Below are 23,228 nucleotides of genomic sequence, written 5' to 3'. Positions count from 1 at the left end.
GTGCAACGGTGCAGGGCGAGTGCTAGAGAGGGAAAGATGGAGGAAACCATTATTTTCAGAGGAATAAACAATTGGACAAATTTGCCATGCACATGATAACAGGCTAAAAGAATATAGTGGTCAGAGAAAAAGTCTTCTGGATTCAACAGTGATTTATTTATAAAGCAAAGCCAGAAAAATCCCTCTTCTCCCCATACCCCTACCACATCTGTCTATCTTGTTGGCTTAAATAGCAAGTGGTTCCCTGCCAAGGAATGCATTTGTTGCTTTTCTTCCTGCAGTTTTCCTTACTGGCAGAACACATTACAAAATGTTCTGCTTCAGCCCACAGCCCATGTTTTATCTGCTTCCTCCCTCCAAGTCTTTGTTGAAAGCATCATCCGTGCCTTGTGCATGAACTACATACAGTGACCGTGCCTTTGTCTAAAATGTGGTTGGAGTTGGAGGCCTTGTATGTCACTTCAGTTTTTTTGGAGGGCACTGCTCCCCCAGAGAAAAATACAGAGGCCATTCCCCATGCAAATTTATAGGTACCATTTAGCAGGAGACTTGATCTCCTCATCTTCTGGGGTGTGTTTCCTCCTCAGCTTGGCAGATGTAATTTGCTGAGGAATGACCTCCGTGCAGTAGCGCTAAACCAAAGACTGTGGTTCACAGAATGGTAGGGGTTGGAAGGTACCTCTGAAGATCATCCAGTCCAACCTCACTGCCAGAGCAGGATCAGCTAGGCTAGGTCACACAGGAACGCATCCAGGAAGTTGAACCTCCTGTGTACTGGTTTGTGACCAGTGACAAGTTTGGTTCCCTTGCTGATACAGATGCTGCTTGCTTTTTGTTTTCACACTTTGCTATCTTGTTGCCCTGCTTTGCTCTTTAGTTGTGCTTTTTTTCTCTCTGTAATGAATTTGTCTCAAGTTAAATTCTGTATCTTGCAGCATTTGGTAGGTTAATCCCTTGATAACAGCAGTTTGGCTTTCCCAATTCCCAGAGGGGAAATTGCCCCAATTCCCAAAGCACAGGCAACTCCAGCATTCCTTCTTTCTTGCTAAAGAGTTCATTGTAAATCCATCTTAGGGGTTTTTTTTAATCTCTGTTTCAAAATGTCTTACATATATACAGAGACAAAGAGGGGGAAAAAAGGAGAATTAAATTTATTTTCAGGATTTGTGACATCTATAAATGATACTGTGGCCATGAGGCTTTTTTTCAGGAAGAAGATACGTGGTAATGCAGCTCATACATACTGCACAAGTGATCCCTGACCAAAGCCTTGTGCTTCAATATTGTGGCTAACTAAAATTTGTTTTCAGTTCACACTTCCAATAAGTGTCCAACAGCAATCTCAAACTCTTTCTAGCTGTCATCTGACAGGCATCTACTGTAATTGATGTGACATAGAGATCATGTCATTTTTCACATCAGCCATTCTTATTCATAAGAGAAATCTCCCTTTATACTTAGTTTTCTGTTAATTTAGTCCTCCTAACAGAAAAAAACCTCAAGAAAAGAATCTGGACATAAGTAGTTATATCTCCCTGTAGCTTATAGGTTCCCTGTGAGCATTGTAGGCCATCAGGTGATTCTGTGTAGAACAATTCAGTGCACAAGTCTAGAGTTTAGTCCCTATAAAATGCATTCTCCAGAGGTCTGATTATTGTGATATTGCACTGAAGAGTTTTATATCAGGTTCATGTCATGGAAGGTGTGTGTGTTAATGATTTTTTCAGAATTCCAAGTCATAGTGTAGTTTCATCCATGACACTTCATAAGCTTCTATTTTGTTTCATTCAATAAAGGCTAAATTTTTACCACTTCTTTTTATATTATTATTATCATAATCATCTTGATTTTGGTGAGGTTTTGAGTCTTACAGCACAAATAGCAATCCATTTGGGTTCCTTGTTTTTAGAGGCTCCCTTTTCTCCTCCCTATTGTGCTTCTGTTTTAAACCTCACGTTTATGTCTTTGCTTATGCAAGAGGGATGTTGTATCTGCTAGTGTTATTTAATGTCAGCTGATCAGTCTGTAATCCTTTGTAATTTTTAATTACAAATTACTCATTTGTAATCCTACTTCTTAATCAAAAACATCAAAGTTGACAGAGAACAGTGTTAAAAAAAGGATATATTTGGGTTGTGGGGGAAAGTGACCCCTGGCATTCATGGTATAACTGCTAGAGACAGCATTGAGACATTGGATAGTACATAAAGCATTTGGTCATATGGTTTTACAGTAGGAGAGCTTCAGACTGGACCAGAAAAGGCAATGTGTGTCTGGTTGTAGAACCTGGAGCCATGTAGGTCTTGGCATAAAGCACAAATGTACACATGCTGTTCTGGTTCAGTTCATGCAGAAGTTGGGTGCGTTGCTGCCGTTTCATCAATCAGTTGCTCAGCTCAAGTTTCCAAAGCAATTGCTCAAAATGCAATTTGCAGAAGGCACACACCTCCTCCAGCAGCTGGTTTCCATAAAGTCTAGCTCTTCAGTCTACAACACCTGAATAGTTGAGGCAGATGGATCAAAGGGTCAAAAGAGAGCACCTCTTGCTGTGGGAAACAGAGATGACCATGGTCGTGTGATCCAAGCCAGAAATAAATGCTCTAAATAGATCTTCCACTGCTTTCCTTATTAGGGGAAGCTATTCAAGAAGATTCCACAGTCCCAAGGTAATTTGCCATAGTGACTCTTGTCTTGCCCATTTCATGTATTTATATAAGCTGTACATACTGAGAAGCACGTGTCCAAGTCTCAAAACAACTTCTGAGGTAGTCACATCAGATTTACCATTTCCATCAAAGGTAAGCCTGGCAAGAAGGGAGCCACCGCTCCTCTTCAGAACAGCAGAGTAGGTTCCCAAGCCGCTCCCTGGGGTTAGAGGCTTCTCCTGTTATATGCCTGAAAGGATATCATGTATGTGACCTATAAAATCTGCATGAATGGGCTTTCTAATAGGGTTGTCTTCTAAATGCTGCATACATAGAGCCTATGGAACAGGTGCACAACAGAGCAGGTCACCTCAACACATCAGAAGGGTCAGGATTGATGGGGTAAGGGTACATTGCTCACTGTGGCCAAACGAGCTTCACTTTTCTCACCCTGTAAGGCAGGGTCACATTCTCACAGCTCTCACCTTCCCTCTGTGAAACTCCTGTTCTCTGCAGGCCTTGCAGCCCATCACGGAATTCATGATTTTGGGATACTGAACAAAAAGCTGTTTTAACATGAGGTACCTGCTGTGTGTAATAAGGGCATTGCCCCACCAAGGGGCCTTAATGAGCTAAACTGCAGTTGTCCTGACTGACATGTGGCTTCTACCTGAAAATAGCACCTGAGCGACAGAAAGCTCACTTTCGTTTGGAATTTGGTTATTTCTGTATGTGGTAAGCAGCTGAGTATTTCCATTGTATCAGCAGACATTAGGAACCTTATTATCTTGTTCTTGCCCTTTAGAAATACGAGTTTTTTATTGCCAGAAGGGAATTTGCTTAATTCATAAGCTGTTCTGAACTGTTCTGAGAGAACTCAAATTATGGCTTCCCTTTTCTTTTAATTTTTGCCTCAAATCTGAGAAGTTCGCAGTATCACTTTGTTCAAGTTTGTTGTTCAAAGTGCTCACTTCTAACAAAAATCCCCAGGAGGCAGGCAGGTTCTGCAGAGGTACCACTTCAGGGATGCTGCGTTTTGAGTGGCAGCTCAGTCTTTTGGAAAAGCGTTTTCCTTTGAAGCTGCCTACAGCGGCTGCTCATGCAGGGCACTGAGTGGAATCTTTTCAGGGAACTGCGCTCTGAAAAGGTGGAAGCCACTTGGGAGCAAAGCTGCAAATGCAGCTGCGCTTCATGGGAATACAGAAGTGATGCCCGAAGAGACAGCCAGACTTTGTGAGCTCTGATACATCCAGGCCAATGCAAGATACTGAGTCTGTCTCTAAATTGGAAATTGTTTAAAACTGGTATTGCCTGCAGTGAGGACCCAGCCTTCCTTTTGGTCATGGACATACAGCAATGTATATTCAGAGAGACAGCTCTGGAAAATACTGTGCATAAGAACCATTTGCAAAAGGGAGGTGTTTATTAGTAATTAGTGCTTTTAACAGTGGCTTTGTAAACTAATGAATACCAGGCTCAATTTATTTTTACTTTTTTCCAAAGAAAATGTGTTTGCAAGTCTTTGGTTGTATTTTCTGGATACCAGTAAAAATCACTGTTCTGGTAACCTTTGAATTGGGGTCTAACATCAGTATACTATTTTGGGAAAGTCGTGTATCTCACCTCAAAAAGGAAGCCGAGTTTAATTTTTAAAGCATGCGATAACAAAAGTGTCTTGTCCATTTAGGGCTATAAACCAAGAGTGAAGATTGTGTGAAAAGTGTAGCAGACGGGTTCAGAAATCCCTGGACAAACTGAAAATGGGAGGACATGAGGATGCTAAGATACAGGATCTCAGTGTCTAGCTACGCAAAATGTTCACTTACCAGAACAGTTAATAGTCGGTGATGACGTTGAAAACTGACACTTTTTCTGGAGAAGTATCAGTACTGCATATGCACTGATTTGAAAGCAGAGTAAATACATTTTATTGTAATACTACAGGATGCTGCTTTTCTCAGGTTACAGCTCATTTTGTACTGATGTGCATGAAAATTAGAAGTTAAGCTTTAGGCTACAGCAAGCACTGTGGGGCAGCAGGAGTACATGAGCAATGCTTTCTGCTGAAGAATGTTTTGGGGTCTCTTTCTCCCTGCAGGAGAGCCACACAGAAGAGCATGAAGGTGAAGAGCAAGTCCTTGAACAGCCCCAGCAGCAGGAGGAGTACTGACTCACCCGGCGTCTCTGACAATTTTCGTTTTATGTGAGAACTTTCTTCTGGAGAATGGAACATGTGTGGCCTCAAACTTGAAATCAGTTCACTCCCAGTCTGCCATTAACATTTATGTACCATAGTGAGTGCCAGCCAACCACTGCATTCTGTACCCATACTTTGCCAAGATGCATTTGCAGACGTCTCCTTTCAGTGTATCTTCCCAAGACGTTGTAGGGCTACATCACCTACTGTACATCACTGCAACTTCACCACTTGGCTGCTTGAGATTTGTTCTGCTCTTTAAAAAAAAAAAAAAGATATATTTATTTTTTCTTTTTTTTTTGTCTTAAGTATGATACACTTGTAACTTGTTCTAACATATTTATATTGGCATTTTGTGTGGCAAGAAGTACCGTACCACTAGCTGTGTCTCTCACTTTGTGGTGCTTTCGCGTTTTCTAGTACAGCTGCCTTGGGGCATAAATTCAGTTGAACAGTTGGAATAAAGGGATACAGCGGAAGTCATACTCAAGCCATAACGATGAGGTGTGTTGTGGAGGAAAATGGTCGTGTTGCTCACGTTTCTTCCTTTCCTGCCTTTGCAAAATGGAAGGCAGAGCATCTGTTTCACTAGGAGAGATTTAAACCCCTGTGTTAGAAAGCTTGTTAGAAAGCTGCATGGTATGTTTTTTGACTTATTTCTGGAGGAACAGACATCCACTTAAGTTTTTTGAAAACCCTCCCAGTTTCCTGACTAGTCAATAGACATTTCCCAGCTTTTCTTCCTTCCCGAGAAATCCAGTCCCAGCCTCCAGCTGCAGCTCTGCCTCCGCAGCGCTCAGTGCTGATGGAGGAGAGTAATCTCCTTGACACGAGTGTAGCTGCAGGACGTGATCTCTGATGGCTTCCCACCCCTCAGAAAAGGACAAAGTAGGCCAGCCATGTCTTTTCACTGTACTTCCCCCCTCACCCTCTGCTGCCCTGGCTGTACAAGTGTGGGAGATGGAAAATGTTTTCATTAGTGCAGGGCATGGGGAAAAAGCAGCAAACCCTGAAACCCCCCCAACCTCCCTTTAAGCGGGTGATGACCACCTTGCAGGTGTTGAGGCTGCTTCCGAAGCATGGAGAGGCAGCAAGGAGGCCTGGAGACAGCACACACGAGAGGGGGACCAGGTGACCTAAGGGCACAGAGACTGTTCTGTGCATGACTGAGCTTGCTCTGGTGAGGCTGGTGTGGTGCAGAGCCACCTCTGCCCTGGAGATGTCTGCAGTGAGAGCGTTCCCTTCCAGTGCAGCTCCAGCACCCTGTTCTAAATGATTGTGTTTTATGAACAGAGGTATCTTGAGGTGTATAAAGCATTCCTGATTTTTCTTGTAAAACTGTGCATTGTAGTCTCTCTGAGTATTTAATGCTTGGTATTCTTGGTATCTCACCTGATTTTCTGAATTCTGGATTGTTATGCTGGTTTAGCAGCTACATGGAAGTCCCATCCCAATCAGCAGTCACTGAAAAACTCAAAAGCCTACTGAACAGCTAAATGGTCTCAGACCTTCCTGGGGTCCTAAAGCAGAAGTTCCCAGCCTACACTTCCACAGAAAGGTTTTCAGTTACCCAAAACCCAGCGCGCACACATGCACACACCATTTTCTGTTCCTGATTGGTCTTTTGCAGCTAAGTGGCTCTTAGTTAAATGTGAGCTCCCTGCTGGTGCCTTGCACCGCAGACAAGATGTAAAATGTTGTTAAGCCTTAGAACAGGTATTTCCAGTTCCCTGATGGCTCCCCCTGCTCAGCAGAAGTTTCTGGACCCTGCGGGCTGCAGGTTTTCCATCCCTGCCTCCAGCACTGACCTCGCCTCTTACCTGACGATGAAGTGCTGCAACCTGCGGGCCAGCGCTTGCCTATCCTGTTCCGATTGGCTCCAAATAAGGTCTGGTTTATAAAAATGTGTATATTCCAAAATGAGTATTTCTGAGAATCGCCACAAACGGGGGAATTGTCCTTTATGTTGTATTTGTGTTTATTAGAACATATGTACTTATGACAGTTGTCACTGTAATAAACGGTAGTTCTTCATAATACTGTTGAACCGAAGAGCAGTTACTAATTTTTTTCCAGTTTCCAGAATGTCCTTTGAGCTATGTGGGATTTCTGATGGATGGGGCAAGGAATTTGGGATCAGGCTATAAACTTCATGTCATCAGCACCAGTCTCTGCTTACTGCATTCAGCCTCCTGCCAATGTCCTACATCTGCCAATGCATGGAGAGCACTTCCAGAGAAAACGCATTTCTAAAGGTGCAAGCTGTTGGGTTGCTGAGCTCCACGGGGGGCTCACAGCCAGGCTGTCGTGCCTCTCTCCTTTTCTCTCTTTGAAGCACATATAAAAAAAAAAAATAAGCTGAACTTTGTTTCCTGACAATTCCTTATATCCTAGCTCTGATCTGCGGACCACAGCCCTCTCACTGCTTCTATGCAGGAGGACGTGGCAGACAGAGGGAGCTGGGGCACTAAGGTACCTCTTGGGCACTGGAAATTTGGCTGTGCTGAGGGGAAAGTAATGCTCTGAAAGGGGAAAAAGTTGTCCTTCTCCCCCCCCCCATCCCCTGTGAGTAACCCACTCTTCCGTTATGGTTTTAATATGCATTTGTAATTACCTTTACTAAATAGCACACCATAAAGCTTTGGTTATATATTAAATGTAAACTGAAAGGAATGTAAACAAACATATGTATTGTTAATTATAAATAGATAAGTAATGGCATAATAGATACAAAAAGTCTTATTCAGATGTATCAGTCATTTTACATTATCCACAAATAGTCGCATGATAGAGTAGATTTTTGTCTGAATATGTGAATAACTTGACTTGCGTTTATCTTTTTACATATTTAATAAAAAAATATATGTTAAAATCTGTCTAGCTCTAGAGACTATTCAAAACATTCTAAAATAATACTTTTCTGGTTTAAATACATATTTTTGTTTCATTAGTGACTGCACATGGGGGCAGGAAGAAAAGGGCAACTGCTTTAAAAAAAAAGTTCACTTATCCTGTGTGTAGGTAGTATCTGTTTCCCAATGAGCTCAGCAACTGTACCCCCCTCTGCAAATCAGAAAAACCAAAATGAAACACATGTATGTATGTGCATGTAAACAGATCACGCTTTATGGTAAATGCTTTCTGATTTCGGAGTACTAAATCTCATGTTGTGTCTCAGTTTTGAGATAGCAAAAGCAAAACTCGCAGCAGCCAGGAGGTGAAAAGAGCATTATATCAAGGGCACTGAAATTCCCGGAGATTTTTTGTTGCAATGGCCAGGTATTCAGGGATGAATCTGCAGTGGAGTACATAAAAGCGGCCTACGTTTTTTATTAAAATATTAGTTTTTTGGAAGAAAAGGGGAAACATCATTATAATTCTTACAGCTCTGATCTTTTGCAGCATGACCTGTGTTGCTGCAGTAGTCGCTGCTAAATCTCCAGAGATTTGAGCGTTGGGTCAGGACCTGTCTTTGTCATGGGCTGAAGGTACCTGGTGGTCTCCCACCACCACCAATAGGTCAGCCTGAGCCCTCCCACTGCCTCTGGGTATTCCTGGGGCTCGGGCTGAGCCACTGCCCAGCCCTACTCAGGGAAGGTTTCTGGTAGAGGAGGGAGAGGATGAAGCCAGGACCAGAGGAGCCCATTTCCAACCCAGGCACTCAAACCTGGGAGAGCAGTGCTAGTTCAGTTGTTTTTCATAAGACTGGGGAGGGATGCATGTATTTGGGCTAGAGTGAATGCTCAACAGTATATATATATATAACACAAAGTAATATATTTTCCAGTTCAAATAGTTGAAAACTTTCTGCTGCAATGTTGTGACCAAAAAAAATTGTCAGACTGTTAGGTCCTCTTCATGCTGTTACTTGACTTTGCAAAATAAATCTGTGACCATGCTGCCCTACGAACAAAGCATTTTTATTCCTGTTCATTGAACCAGGTACCATCTAAGATGGCTAACAATTCAGTATATACACTATGCAATACATGATCTGTTTTTATACTTGTCTTTATAGAGGCTGTAGTGACAAGTTGCTTTAAAAAGGAAAGCCATGTCTTCATATAGAAGTGAAAAGGCTGGATGGAGCTTAATTTGCCAGTTGGACTTGATGATCTCAGAGGGTCTCTTCCAACCTTAATCATTCTATGATCCCTTTTAAAGTGATACTGTATTTCTCTTTAAAAAGGTACAAGTGCAGGCAAGTTGTGGGAGTTCCATTTTTATAATTTCTTTTAATGAAATATTTCAAAATACTCCATTAGAGCGCACCAAATTGTGCTGCTTCTGTGACCCTTATTTCCAACTGTTTCATAAAGTGCAAGACAGAGGAAGAAGGGAAGCCTGACCAAACTGTTCCTCCAGTACAACTGCATTCAATCCAGAGGTATTTTTGTTTCTTTTATTCTAATTCTTTTCTCGTCAGGACTTCCTCCAGATCCTTTTGATGGACAGGTTAAATATAAACTGTTGAAATAGGTAAGACTTTTGTGGCAGTGTATCTGGATTCAGATGTAATATTTCACTTCATCCAACAGTGAGATTGCTAGGTGCATGCCTACATCAACCTCGTCATTCCCCTTCAGACACAGCCAGAACTGCCTTCTTAAGCATCTCTCATTAAACAAGGAGCCCTCAGCCTTACTGTGAGAAAGAGGGTCCTCGGGCACTTAGGGAGCACCTTGGTGGAGGTCTCACACTCCCTGGGCATCATGCAGGGCATGGGGACAGCCATCCCAACAGGGGGAAGAAGGCTGGAAGATGCCTCTTGTTGCTCCAGCCCTGGAGTTGGACCATGGCAGTGCTGGAGGGCACAGGAGCCTCCCTTTGCTGCAGGACTCTCAACAAAATCTTCAAGCCAGCATAAACAGGATGACCTGTGTCCCCTGTCTAGCTCGGGCCTTAAGTTGCTTGAACTGTGGCTGTACCGTGGTGTTCATTTGAGGGGGATGGGACCCTAAACATGCTTGTTCTGGATGTGGGACATGCAGACTTTCAAACTATAAGGTACTTCACAAATTGGTGTGGTGTTTCTGCTTCGTGGAGAGGGGAAGCTGGTGTCTCCCTTGGTACCTACAGTGAGGCCTGCCAGCAGAAATCGGCCCTACTAACATGGTAGATCAACTACTGTAACAGGTGGTACAAACTTAAATTGAACCTGTTCATAAAGATATGACTACTCAGTTGAAATATTAATGGGAGTTACTGATGTAAGGGCATGTTAACTGGGGAAAAATTGATCAGGCCAATGATTAAGCTGGAGAAATGGCCTAAGAACTGAAAAGGGTGAACTTAAGGCTCAGCAGCTCAACAACTGTGCTTCTGGCAAGCAAAATGAGAGTTAATTGGTTAATAAACCTGCCAGTCAGGCAGTCACATCCCCCGTGCAAGAAATGCAATGGAAAGCTTACCTTGGGAAAAACGGCCAGACTGTTTCATTACTGCTTCAAGGCCGCGAAGGCCCTCTGGCAAGGGCAGCGTATGAAAAGAGATGAAACTCAAATTCCTACTTCTTCCTCCAAGGCATGCAAAAAACCCACATGTATTACAGATGAAGTGAGCAGTTTACATCTGCATGCAAATCTGTAATGTTTAAGAAAAGCTCTTCTTGGCTCAATTATTTTCTTCTTTGATTTTGGTCATTATCTAAAACCACGAGAATTTGTTTCAAACACACAGGCAAATAATTACTTGCTTTGCATTTCACACTCACAGATGAGGTTTGACTAACTAGTTTTGCAGTGAAACATGAGAATATTCAAGGGTTTGTTGGCCAAATTTATTGTCAGCTGGTTACCTTTGTAGGGTATCTTGCTTGTTGCTACCGAAATATCAATGATACGCTTGTTACTACCTAGAAATAAAGTCTAAAGACCAGCTGCTGCTATACAGAGCATTTCTGACAGACACTGGCCAGCTGAGACTCATCTTAATGCTGGGAAAAAAACCACCAATGCTTCAAAAATACTTTACTGTATCCATGGATTTCTGAGTTCATTTTCTTCTCCACATGTTCATTTGAGGTGAGGAGAATGCTGAGTAAATGTAAGCCCTTCAGGAGGTTGTATGGAAGAAAGGAGTTGTGAGAAAACAAATACAGAAAATGAAGCAGGCACAGATGTCTGAGGGGCAAGGACGTACAGGGAGGGTTTGCATGGCCAATGTCCCACTGGTGACCAGGTTGGGCAAAGCCAGTACTGGCTGTAAACCATCAAGGATCTCCTGTAACCTGGCATGGATTTATCCAAGACAGTGGTGAGGAGGAGGAAGACAAAAGCTTCATAGAGAGCAGTAACATGGCATTAGTGAAGACAATAAATAGCAGCAGCAGAACAACTTGGTGAAGCCTTCTCTGCTGGACAGAAATCTTCCTCTGAGATGAAGCATCTTGCTGCATAGCTCATTGTTGCAGTGGTTCGGATATCTGAACTGATCTATTCTTTGGTTATTTTAATCAGATTAATTCCAACTGTTTATCACGTCAGAAGAGCTGCGAATCTCCACGTCAAGTGCTACAGTCTGAGCATAGTGCAGGTGTTCACTCTTGGACACGTTTCTTCAGGGAAAAGATGTAAATGTTCAAGTGCTCACTCAGCTGCCTCCCCTACAGAGAAATCATGGAGATTAGCAAACAGGTTTTGTAGGTGCTTCACTACTCACCATCTCTCTTCTCCTGGTCAAGAGGGGAGAAGAACCCAAGCACAGTCCTGGTGTACTTGGGGACCTATGAGTACGTGGGAACCTTTGTGTAATCAAGCAAGCGAGTTGTGGTCTTCACATTCCTCTTGCAAGGGAAGTTAAGTCACTACAGAGCAGATTCACAGAGAACATAAACTGTGATGGAGCTGGGCCCCCTCAGTCAGTAGTGAATTTTGGCCAGGTATTTCCATTCTGACCACCACCAACTGGCCCACGCCTGTGCTAAAGTAAAATCTACAATGCCAATGTCTGCTGACAACAGGCTTCTTTCAGAGGCAGGAAGAAACATCCTTACATCCCAGTGGTGTACCTTAAATAAAAGAATGCTGACCAAATAGCTGTGAAATGAGATCTTTACCAGGCAAGATGTTTTACCTGAAAGCAAACTCCCATTAAGGCACCTTCCTAAGGATTATTTGATGATGCTTTTCAGAAAAAAAGGCATTAACTGAGGAAAAATTAATTTAAGCAGCAATTCAGATGATAGTAAGTGACAAAACTGGTATCGAGCAGACAAAAAAACTGCGCTGATAAGACTGAGTGAATTGGAAGACAATTCATGTCTTCAGCTTGGGAGAAGCTAATAGAGGGCCAAGAAAAGGTTAGAAATTGGGACTGCTATTTTGCTTTCAGATTCAATGCAAAGTTAACCTTATTTTATGAACTCTATTCATTTCACTTTACGTTTTACCTTCCTTTTTTTTTCAGTCAAGTAACCTCAGGAAGAAGAAAGGGAAAAGGAGTAGGAGGATTCATGCCACATGGGTCGACTGGTACATAAAACCAGTCCATAAATATTCTGATTGTGATGTGTTTAAAGCCAAAACCAGTCGACTACATTGGAATAATTCAAGTCACTGAAATTGCTGCACGTGGGAAAAGGCACTGCTTGCAGTAAACTGACTTTTTCATCTTTAGGCTAAATAAAACAAAACACTGAAAAATAACCCCATAACTGGACATTGAGAGTTGCAGACACTGCCCCAGCGTAGAAACCATCGCCAGACCTCATCTTTCTCCCCGCCCCAGTGCAGTCTCCCATGGCCATTTAGGAGGCACTCGCTCACCACGCAGACCCCGTAGTGCACGTGGGCGGCCGTGACCAGTGCAGTGAACACGGTGAGCACCGCTTCTTCTGTCCAACCCAGCAGCCCGGAGATGGCCGCGTAGACCACCAGTGCCAGCGGGAAGAGGACCCAGTGGAAAAGCTCGGGTTGAGTGCTGCTCATCTGGCAGACGATCACCTTGCACTGTTGGAGCAAAAGGCGAGAACCAGTGGATCAGCCCAGGGATGTAGCCAAAAGTACCACTGTTTTCTCTGTTGCTTGCTTTTGATGAGGGGAAAACAAGGCCACAGTTCAAAATGGGGCTTGTTGCTGGTGAGAAGACCACTGCAGATACACCTTTGTGCCTTACTGTCTGTGAGTCTTAAAGGTTTTATCACAAGTAATTTAAAATACACACACATTTTCTGGAGACAGTGTTTTGACACATTCCGCTTTATGAGCCAAAGCACATCTTCACAAAAGGGGAGTTTGTTTGGCACCTCATACTTCCACACCAGCTCGTAAAGTTGTGATCCCAAATCAAATGTGCCCCCACTTAATCACTGGGAGAGCGTACTGGTATTTTAATCACATGACATGACAGAGATAGATGCTGGTTCATTGACTAGAAGGGAGGGAAGGTAATATATGCCACTTTTAAATCCTGGTTTTCTTTTCTAGCACTCCTTCATGTACAAAAACACCATTTTCTTGGCTCAATCATGGCAGTGGCCTCCCTGGAGATGTAGCTGGGGGCCCAGAGAAAGGGATCCCACTCAAAATAAAAGAAAAAAACCAATGAATATATGGTGCTTGGTTTAACTAAGAGCAATTAGCTTAATTTTGCTGAGCTCTTGAAACATAATGAGATGAACTCAGTTGAAGTTCAGATTTTTAAAACCAGTTAAGCGCACCAAAATGTTCTACCTGGGTTAGACTCCTAAAGAAACGTGTCTCTTTCTAAAAAAAAAAGAGGGGGAATTTAGACATTTTTCAAGTTTCTACCAAAATTTAAATGTGGTTAAAAATAAGATTTTATATATCCTGAAACCAGTGGAAGAATGAAAAATTCATTCCCTGTGCAGTGCCTGAAATCCTATGAGAGCAGCAGCAGGAGTCTGACCAAAGGGAAAAAATGCTGGCTTTACTGTCTGTGCTGTGGAAGCTGAGGAATGCAAAAATAAACCATGAAAAAATACTTAACTTTCAATAAGGCAAGAAGTAAGCATTTGCACCTAATGTAAATAATTTTGCTTACAATGCATTACCAGTATTGATTATGAATTTTTTGAATAACACTAGTTTCATGAGTCCTTTGGGAATCATTCCAGAGGGTATCAAAAATTGCTAAAGCAATTTCTGTGCTGTAGTTTTTCTGGCTGAATAATTGCACCTGTCAAGAGGTTGGCTTTCACATTGTTTTAAAGCATTATTACACCACATTAAGTACGGTACTCGATTTTTCATAAAGATTGCTTAATAATATTTTGGAGCAATTCACCTTCAGTGTATCACGGGAATGCACAATGCACTGTGCTCCTCCCTCAATTCCTTATTCTCCTTGGTCCTGAAGCACTGACTCACACTACAAGTGAGGCAAAAACAGCATTAGGAGATGAAAGCGCTGGAGTCTGGAGAGGCAGACTGGAAAGAAAAGGTAAAGCCACAGGATCATGCCCTGTGCTTTTCCATTCCCCTCACCTACACCCTGCAATGGCACTCTGGCTCTCCAGAATTTAACCCTCTAGCAGCTGTGGTTTGTACCCCAGGGCAGGCACTTAGTGTCTTCTGTCTTATGGTCTCCCGACGGGAGGTTCCTCATGAAGCATCTCCCGAGTTCGAGCTGGTTCTTTTCATCATCCAGCCATCACATCGCACACTGCAGTCCCACTACGTGGGTAATGGCTGAAGGTCTCCTCAGACAGACCAGGGCCCTCCACTCAAACCCATGCCTCTGAAGGCTTCCTACGTGGGAGCTGTGACAGTTGCGCTCTGCAGTGATTTGCTCAGACCTGGACATTTCTGAGAGTTGCCCTATGAGCAGATCTCAAAGCAAGGTCTGAGCTTCTCGGAAGAGAAGAGTGGTCAACCCACAGGCAGTCCTGCTGCTGGCTGTGGGGACTGGGGAAAGAAGTTCTCCTCTCAAGCTTTTCTTTTTAAGGTCTTGGTGGCCTTTTTTCCCTAGTTTAGCCAAAAATGCTGGAAATGGGCCATCTTTCTGCCCTCTCCTAGGAGGCTGTCATCTTCCCTACTCCTTCTGACATTGCACGGCTACGAGGCCAGGTCTGAGCCCAGGAGTTTAGCCCAGGGGAGCTGCTGGGCAACTGAATGTGTTGTCAAAGGCATGAGAAGTTCAGGATAGTGGCAGGTAGAGAAATGTGGGCTGCAGTTTGTGGTTTACAGAGCAGATCATGGAAAACCAGTGTGTCAGGCTATCATGGAGCAGAAGAGCATTGCCATGACAAGCCCTGCTCTGATGCTGGGTGAAACGTGTTTAAGGGACCAGAGGAGGTGAAAGGAAGTACAGACTTGGGTTTTTCACTTTTAAAATGTTATAAATTCCGACTAACACCGATACATTTTTAATGCTTGCTTTTAAAATGTTAACTATTTCAACTAATGTGCATACATTTTTAATTCATGTGAGCTCTAACACTGCAGTAGATGTTTTGGTAAAAGGAAAAGCAAGGCCTGAAGAAAATGCATTGCACTCAGTGTCTAATAAAGTGCAGTCTAGAAAGAAGCTTCTGGTTTGCCATGCTATTTTTCTTCTGCAAGCAACCTGCCACAATTGCTCTCAGTTGGCTAAGACATATGTGCAGAACCTGTTGTCTGCCAAACTCTGAAAGCACTTTCCCACTGGTGTGAAATAATTGTATTCCTCATTTAAGAATCAACGCCGTTCTCTTAAGAAAAAGGGGTAGATTAGGTAATGAAAAATGCATAAAATAAAATTTTTATGTCTGAAAAGAACCTAACTTTTGTGAGAATAATTTTTTACTATGGAACTGTTAGATTTGTGCCCCTCAGAAACGTACAGTTATAGGATACATCTAACAAGCATCACAATTATGATTTATTTTCTGTTCCTGAATATAAATTTCTAGCAAGGTTATGCTTCCCCTTTTAAAATCCCACATTTTCAAAGATCTCTCTCATAGTACAAGGCACTGAAAGACTTTCTCTTATTAAACTGGATGCAGTGTTGCTCAGTGACATGATTTTAGATGGTGTTGGAGGCTAACTTCCTAAAATGACAATCAGTTCTATCTTTTGGGGTATTTTAGCATTAACAGGGGGAACACTTTTCTACTTGGCTGCGGCTCCCTTGCCTCTCTCCTGGCTAAAAGAGTGGCAAAGGGCCTCCTCCAGAGAAGAAAGCCCTGGGTTAAGTGTGGTGCTCAGCATTACTGCCTGCCTGCCCTTGTTACCACTTCACCGAGGTTTATGTTGCCTTTCAGGTACAAAAAGGGAGAAATTTGAGATATAGGAGAACTGGAGGTATAGGAGAATCTAAAACTAACCTGTGGGCAGAAAGCCACTGCAAGGCCCCTGCACCTATTTATGTTTTTCCCCAGTTTTACCTGTATGTTGGCGGATATCTGTTATATTTCTGGAAGTAAGGCCTCTCCAGGGCTGTTCATAAACTCCCCAGGAAAAAAAAAAAACCCTCATAAAAATGTTCTGCTGTGGTAGAGTAGGTGTTGTGGTACTGTAAGTGTCCACACAGCTGCTGTGGTGTATTTTTATACAAGATTGGGTAACACAGAGGTAGAAGAGCAGTGTGGTTCGGCTGAGTTTTAACTACACTTTCTGTTCCCTTCTGATTATTCACATAGAAATAGAAAGCTATCTCTAAATTATGCCACCACAAACATACTTACAATAACGTTTGAGAAAGCAACTCCAACCATCCACAGAAACAATCTTGGTTGCTTTGCTAATACGTTGCTTGGAGATAAAACCACCCAGACTGTAAGAAGAACGAACAGCAACAGAGGTGACACAAGAGGTAGGAGTCCTTCATACAGAGAATCATTCTTCAGTGTTTTCTTTACATGTGCTCTGTAAATAAATACAATCATTTTACGGAGTAAGAAAATTTATCCACTCTATTTTCACACAGTAACTTCAAAGTCTAGCCTAAACTCAGTCCAAGAATTCATCTTGCAACATAACTATCCATGCACATGTGCTAGATACCCAGACATTCTATGAGAAATTGTAGGATACTCAAGTAATATTTATTGCTGGGATAAAATTATATCATTTTATTCACACAGTTTCTGGTCAGCTTCACCAGCTCAGCTTTACACACACAGTGAGCTGCAGTAGCTCCATCACTGTAGTTGTCATCCAAATGCACAGCATGCAGGCTTGCGGTGAATTCAAAATACATATTTTTCAGAGCATGAAACTTCTGACACAAGCCATGGAAAGACTCCAGCCAATACACCCCACATTTTCAGTGGCAACACAGTCAAGCACATGGCTGGAAGGCGTTGCTGTGGTTTAGGTTGAGAGGTGATGCTGCTACACAATCCTGTACCCTTGCCAAAGTACAGCCTAAAGGGAAGGCTTTTTTTGCTAATTAAAGTATAGGAAAATCAATGATACACTGTGATTTCTTGGATATTTTAATCTGTCTTTTAAAGGCAGTACTATTAAAGGTACTGTAAGTTACTGTTTTCTGTCAGCTAGGAAGAAGGTAACTGTAAGATCAAGAGATTTTGCATCTATTTTGCATCTTAGGCAAAAAGAGAGGTTATAAATTATAAAAGGACTAGGGAGTTTAATTTACTGAAGTTCATTATCATTCAAACACTTCTTCATACCAATAGTTCAGAAGAGCAATTCTATGTTTGAAATGTACTGGGAAATAACCTGTTTAAAATCTTTGACCATCTGTATTTACTGAAACAGCTAGACAAAAATCCAATAAATATCTTTCTTATTCCAAAAAGAATATCCTTCTCACAAAATAACAACTGAGAACAGGCAGCAGGATGAAGAAACAGAGGAGATGATTGGAAAACTCAAATTCCTCATCAACAAGTAGTTTGTGTGTGCATCCTCCAAGCAACCCTGGCTGGATGTTTACAATTACTGTGCTCTCCCATTCAGAGGAATGCTAAACTATGTCAAATGATTACTTGAAAAGGAAAACGCTAAACAAAAATCCTGACATGAGAGGAAAAACTAAGTGTTCACTGGTGTAAATGCTGCTACTGCCAGGGCCTGACATGCCCATGGTGCTGTTCTCCTTCTCCCAGTCTTCCCCAAACTGGGGTCCCCAGTCCCCTCCCACTGCTGCTCTCAGCACCCTGTCCCAAAGCCCAGCCTTTCTGTGGGTCCTCAGCCTTTCCCACCTCACATCTCCTGACTCTCCACTCTTCCTGCCCCAAATTTATGGCAATTCATGCTTTTATTAACTACACTGAGCAGTGCGACATGAAAAGGGCTGTGTAGGAGCAATGCGTTATTGACTTACAGTCCCTTCAAAATTTAAATGTTAATATTAATTTCCACTAATTGCTGAAGACAGGCAGTGACAGTCCCTCCTCCAGGACACTTGGGGTCTGAGAAACCTGATATGACAGATGAGTGAAATGAGCTAGCAAATACTAGAGGAAGGCAGGCAGCATTAATAAAAATGGGCCATATAAAACTCCTAGGTGCAGCAAGCCAACACATAGATGTAATCCCAGCTTGCCACCTGCTTAGCCCACATGTCATGGCAATTATCTGCAGACTTCATAGAGACTAGAGTTTCACAGAAGGATCAGGAAGACAATAAAGTACTTCATGGAGCGCAGGATGATCAGCTACACAATTTTACCCAGCACAAGTATAAGTTACAAATCACACTTCACTGCAAATAAAATGCAGTGTTTATAACTACAGAGCTTTCATGAAGTTACTGTGCAGGACCAGTGTGAGACTGTCTGCAGAATGGCAAGTGAAAGGAAAAGGAGAGGAGATATAAACATGGAAAAGAAACCAGTCAGATTCTCAACATTGACCAGAAAAACCTCTTACTACATTATCAGGACAGCATCTGGCTAAAAGAAGCTACGTTACTTCAAGCATTACATTTATTTTTCACAGAAGGATACCATTAAATATACAGAACTAAATGGAAAGGAATTGAACTTAATGTTAATTAACTTACCTGTGAATGTTGTATAGTGTCTGTGGAAATGAAAGAAATAAACTGAAGCCTGGAAGAGAAAAAGATTCCTATGTCATGATTTACAGTCATGCTACATTCATGAGCTCAGAGTTTTCTCATATGATAACAGAGCTAGTGTGCTATTTTAAAATGACTCGGTATTCCTGTATTCATTACAGGATATGAACTGAGGTTGGAGGCTTTAGGCAATAATAAAACCTTCCTTATTTTTCCAAAAGTTAGCTGCTAGAAATAGTTGCTGATACAGATTTTTCGTGTGTAATGAATGACAAGACCTAGAAGATTTTTAAAAATTCTGATGTAGCTATTAGATAGGATCTGTTATCTGTCAAACAGGTTCCTCTGCTGGGCCCAAGAAAGATCATGGCCCCATTTTGCATAAGCTGCTCTCTGTTTATGTAGAAAAAAAACCCAAGTCTGACACCAAAAGCTTCCCAGTGGAATATATAAAGACAATTAACCTCAAACAGTGCTGCCCACATTACTGGGAAAATAACAGGTTTATAGTTCAATATACCTAGGTTCAACTACCGATCTGCCTTGCTGATAAAATGGCTGAAATTAATTAATTTTTGTCATCTAGCCACCATTTGAACGAGCAAGCTTTTTTACTATATTTTTTAATACAGCTGTGACCTTTCTGGAGCTCAGCTTTAATCCACAAAGGACAAGGGATTGGCCTTTGCCAGCGCTGTGTCTCTCTGCATTGCTCTTGATGTTACCAACACAGCAGCCCTAGAGCTGCCTGCAGTCCCAGTTCTGCCCCATCTAACACCCACATCCAAAATGCATTGGTCCACCCACGGGCCAAAGAAGACCTCCAGCAAGAAGTGGGAGTTCAAGCTTTAAATGAAAAAGCCACAGTATTAGTTAGCCTAACCAGTGAAAATATATGTAAACCTTTTTTAATCTGTGACACCCATTTTCTCTGTGTTTCTCTGCAGAGCTCTTTGGGTTTGGTTTGTTTTTTCCCCCCACTTTGTGTATCAAGGCCTTTTCCCTGGTCTGTTTGCTGCTTGGATATTGCTCTGGGTAGCACATTTCTGCCCAGCTTTCATAATATAAGGCATAAGGACTGGTTTTTGTGCACTAAATTAATAGATAATTTCTACGTTGTTATGGACAAGAAAAGCCTTCTGATGTTGTAAACATTCTGCTTTTACCTTAAAAAATCTAATTTGAGAAACACAGTGTACTGTTTGCACATAAAAAGAGCAAACGTTAATTTCATTATTAGAAATCAGGAAAAATAAGAATGAACAGAGGAAAGAACTGATTTCAGATGACTTTGTGCTGGGGCTAATGTGGCATAGCAGACTCTCCAGAAATGTCAGTGTTTACCATTCAGTCCTCATCAAAGACATATCCAAGCACACTCTGGCCAGAGTGGCAACTCAAGAGAAGGAAAACTTTAAAAAGCAGCAATAGTGGAGATCAGGATTGTTGGAAAACAGAAGAAGTAAAAAGGGATGCAGGAGATAATATCTCTCCCCAGTCTTTCTGGTTATCTTTTAATGAGGAATAAACAAAGAATTGGAAAAAAATATTACCCAGCCTATAAATAATTTCAGGTATTGCATTTTTACATTTTTATTTCTTGGTTTTTGCTTTATAAAACAAGTAAGATAAAGAACTTTGCTTCTTTACCATGGCAGGAACTCTGTACCAAACAGATGAAGGATGTGCAATTGAAGTAATACTCCAAGTATTCTGTAAATACATTTCTAAAATTCGCAAGCTTAGTGCCTTCAGAATGATCTGTGTTTAATGTGCACTCCGGTTAGCTATGTTTTCTATTAGGCAGGGAGGGCTAGTTCAATAAAATCTTGAGTTACGTACAGCAGTTTCAACATCTGTATCACATTAGAGCAGACATGAGACAAAACATTGACTCTTGAGGTTAAATCTAAATTTCCTGCTGCAATCCTGAAGTTTGATTTGTTAGGAGAAAAGCAACCGAGAGGAACAGAAATAGAGACTACAACTAGAAATAGAATTCAAAGAGCCATGGTTGCCAACAATTTGTTATTTTTATGAAGTGTCATTTTAGTTAGAAATAACACGCTGACCACAAACAATCCCCCAGTCAGCTAAAAGCCACTTTCAGACTGGGGCAGTTACACCAGTTACTGCTCTGTATTTTTACACGGCTTCCCTTGTAGCAGAGCAAGAGCTGAGGATGCGGTAGGGAAAGCAAAGGGTGTTCCCCTGTTTCTTACGGGATCTTCAAAATTCCATTTCCTACAACGTGTTGCTTTCCCATCTTTTTTTAGCTAAGGAGGCCTGGCTTGGGGACTGCTTTTGGTACTCATTAAGTCTGCTTTTTAATTGGCATTAAAGATCCCTTTGTGCCCAGGAGCTAAACTGCTGCTTCCGCATCGCTGCCATTCCCCGCTGGTCTGGGGAACAAAAGCTGCAGCCTGGAAAGCAATCCCACTGCTGGCTCTGGCGCCCAGCCATGCAGGCACTGCCCAAATGATGATCATGATAATGATGATGATGATGATCATGCAGCTTTTTTTTTCTTTTAAATGTCCTAAAAGTGCATATTTTATTTTAAAATAATTTTAAACCCCAAGTTTAGTGTATTAGGCATTTTTAACACATTACAGAAAACAGACTTTATCAAGTGTTTATTGGACGTGTAACTGCTCATGCACTGTTTTTTAATTTCCCTTTTAATACTTCCCCCCATTTTCCAGCTGATTTAAATTCTGAGACTCAACTGTAAGAACACAGGCCTGTATTAAAGGCAGAAATACTAAAGCACAGATGGGTGGCACAGATACACACAGGGAATTCTTGTGTCACGTTAAGCTGAAGGTATCAAGCCCAAATCCTTGGATTTAGGTACAATCCTATGGTCAGTCCTCTGCCTTGCACTATCTTGACTGTCTTTTCAGAGAAATAAGCATTTGTAAAGCCCTTTATCAGGAATTATTTTGTCCATATTAAAAAAAAAAAGCAATACATTCAGGAATTCAGGATTAGAGACATGTTAGAAATAAAGGCATTATCTTGTTTTCCAAAACTATCTATACATAAACACACAGTTACTTACACACACACACACACACAGAGACATGTGCATATATACATATATGCATATACATATATGCACATGTGTGTAAAAGGGATAAAAAAGATAATTCCCAGCAATTCTAGAGACAACTTTAAATTTGATTTGGTGCTTTCAAATTCAAGTCCAAAAGAGCAAGATGTTGCATGACATTGCTGAGTGAATTAAAAACAAACAAACAAACACCACCAAAAAAAATCTAGGATGTGATGGATGCTATGGTACATTTGTCCTCTGTGTTAGTCTAGACTAACAGGAATATATTTAAGTTTATTTATATATGAGGGCAACTTATTGTACATAATTAAACTTAAAGACTACTGAAGACCTGCAGACAGCCAGGTTATGTTTCTGTGACACCTTGCTGTTACTTAGTGTGGCTGCTGTACCCAAGTTAATGTAGGCATTTCTGTAAAATAGAGACTTGCTCATTATAGAGAAAGAGAGGCTACAGCCCAAAACAAACTGCTGACGTGAATGTCACTCCTGGAAATGCTATTTCAGTAACCAAGAGAAGTGCCCCACGCTGCTTTTCAAAGCTAAAAAGCCTATCACAGGTAGCCGGGTTCCTGAATACACCGAACTTCACAGACTGTAAACACCACTAAATAACGAAGCAACTAAGTAGGTAGACAAGACACCTAAAGCACTATTTTTAAACAAATTATACGGCTACAAAAGAAGGACAATGTTTATGTTAGCTGTTTATCTTCTCCACACCTTTGTTATCATAAATCATGCTTATTGGTAAGTTCCGGACAAGTGAACATCCTAAGAAAATAACTGAAACATTATTTTATGCGAATTGGCTCTTCCTGATAGATAAAAGATCAAAAATGAGACAGTGCAATACAGGGATGCCATTTTAGCTGAACACAGTACTGGAAACTGGGGGAATTTGTTCAGGAAAGTATCCTTCCGTCCCTGCTGTGCTCCTCTCAAAAAAGACTCCCCAGAGCATTCCTCCCATTTGGGAGGCAGTGAAGAGGTCTGCGTAAGCCTTCTTCTGGGCAAAGTGCAGAAGTTGAGCTCAGTGAAAATCAAATTTTTAACAGTAGGCAGTTGTTGTATTGCACCCTACAAATGAAATACTATCACCCTCCTCTCTTATTCTTCAATTGCCTACTCCTCCACATGGCCTCTTTCAGTACACGGTTTGGTCTTTCTATCATCTCTGTGTTAATAATTCACCATAGTCAATGCTTGCTTTAAGGAAATGGGAAGTTTCTTAGCCACCAGACCTAAAAAATAAGATTAAAAATATTTAGGCCTCAATCTGATCTTGGGAAAATCTTTAAATTCTTTTTCCATGTTTTTTTTCAAATGTCTTCCACATTTAGAGCAGCTAGACACATGAAAGTATCTTAAC

The 23,228-nt window shown here is 41.6% G+C and overlaps 2 protein-coding genes across 2 annotated transcripts in view; one reads left to right on the top strand and one right to left on the bottom strand.

The window, feature by feature from the left end:
• MAPRE2 (microtubule-associated protein, RP/EB family, member 2) overlaps window positions 1-5,766 on the top strand; it is a 36,608-nt gene extending 30,842 nt beyond the window's left edge. Inside the window, exon 6 of the mRNA XM_010180290.1 lies at window positions 4,744-5,766. Coding sequence (XP_010178592.1) covers window positions 4,744-4,815 — 72 coding nt within the window. The 3' untranslated portion in view covers window positions 4,816-5,766. The remainder of the gene's footprint in view (window positions 1-4,743) is intronic.
• A 5,614-nt stretch (window positions 5,767-11,380) lies between these two features.
• The window catches only part of LOC104537405 (ethanolaminephosphotransferase 1-like), a 38,768-nt gene continuing 26,920 nt past the window's right edge, over window positions 11,381-23,228 (bottom strand). Inside the window, exons 6-9 of the mRNA XM_010180279.1 lie at window positions 18,760-18,808; window positions 16,472-16,652; window positions 12,609-12,791; window positions 11,381-11,446 (exon numbers count right to left, since the gene is read on the bottom strand). Of these exons, the coding sequence (XP_010178581.1) occupies window positions 11,381-11,446; window positions 12,609-12,791; window positions 16,472-16,652; window positions 18,760-18,808 (479 nt within the window). The remainder of the gene's footprint in view (window positions 11,447-12,608; window positions 12,792-16,471; window positions 16,653-18,759; window positions 18,809-23,228) is intronic.

Source organism: Mesitornis unicolor, unplaced genomic scaffold, assembly GCF_000695765.1.
Source record: "Mesitornis unicolor isolate BGI_N332 unplaced genomic scaffold, ASM69576v1 scaffold7430, whole genome shotgun sequence".
Lineage (NCBI taxonomy): Eukaryota > Metazoa > Chordata > Aves > Mesitornithiformes > Mesitornithidae > Mesitornis > Mesitornis unicolor.
This window is presented reverse-complemented; position numbering and strand designations above follow the sequence as displayed.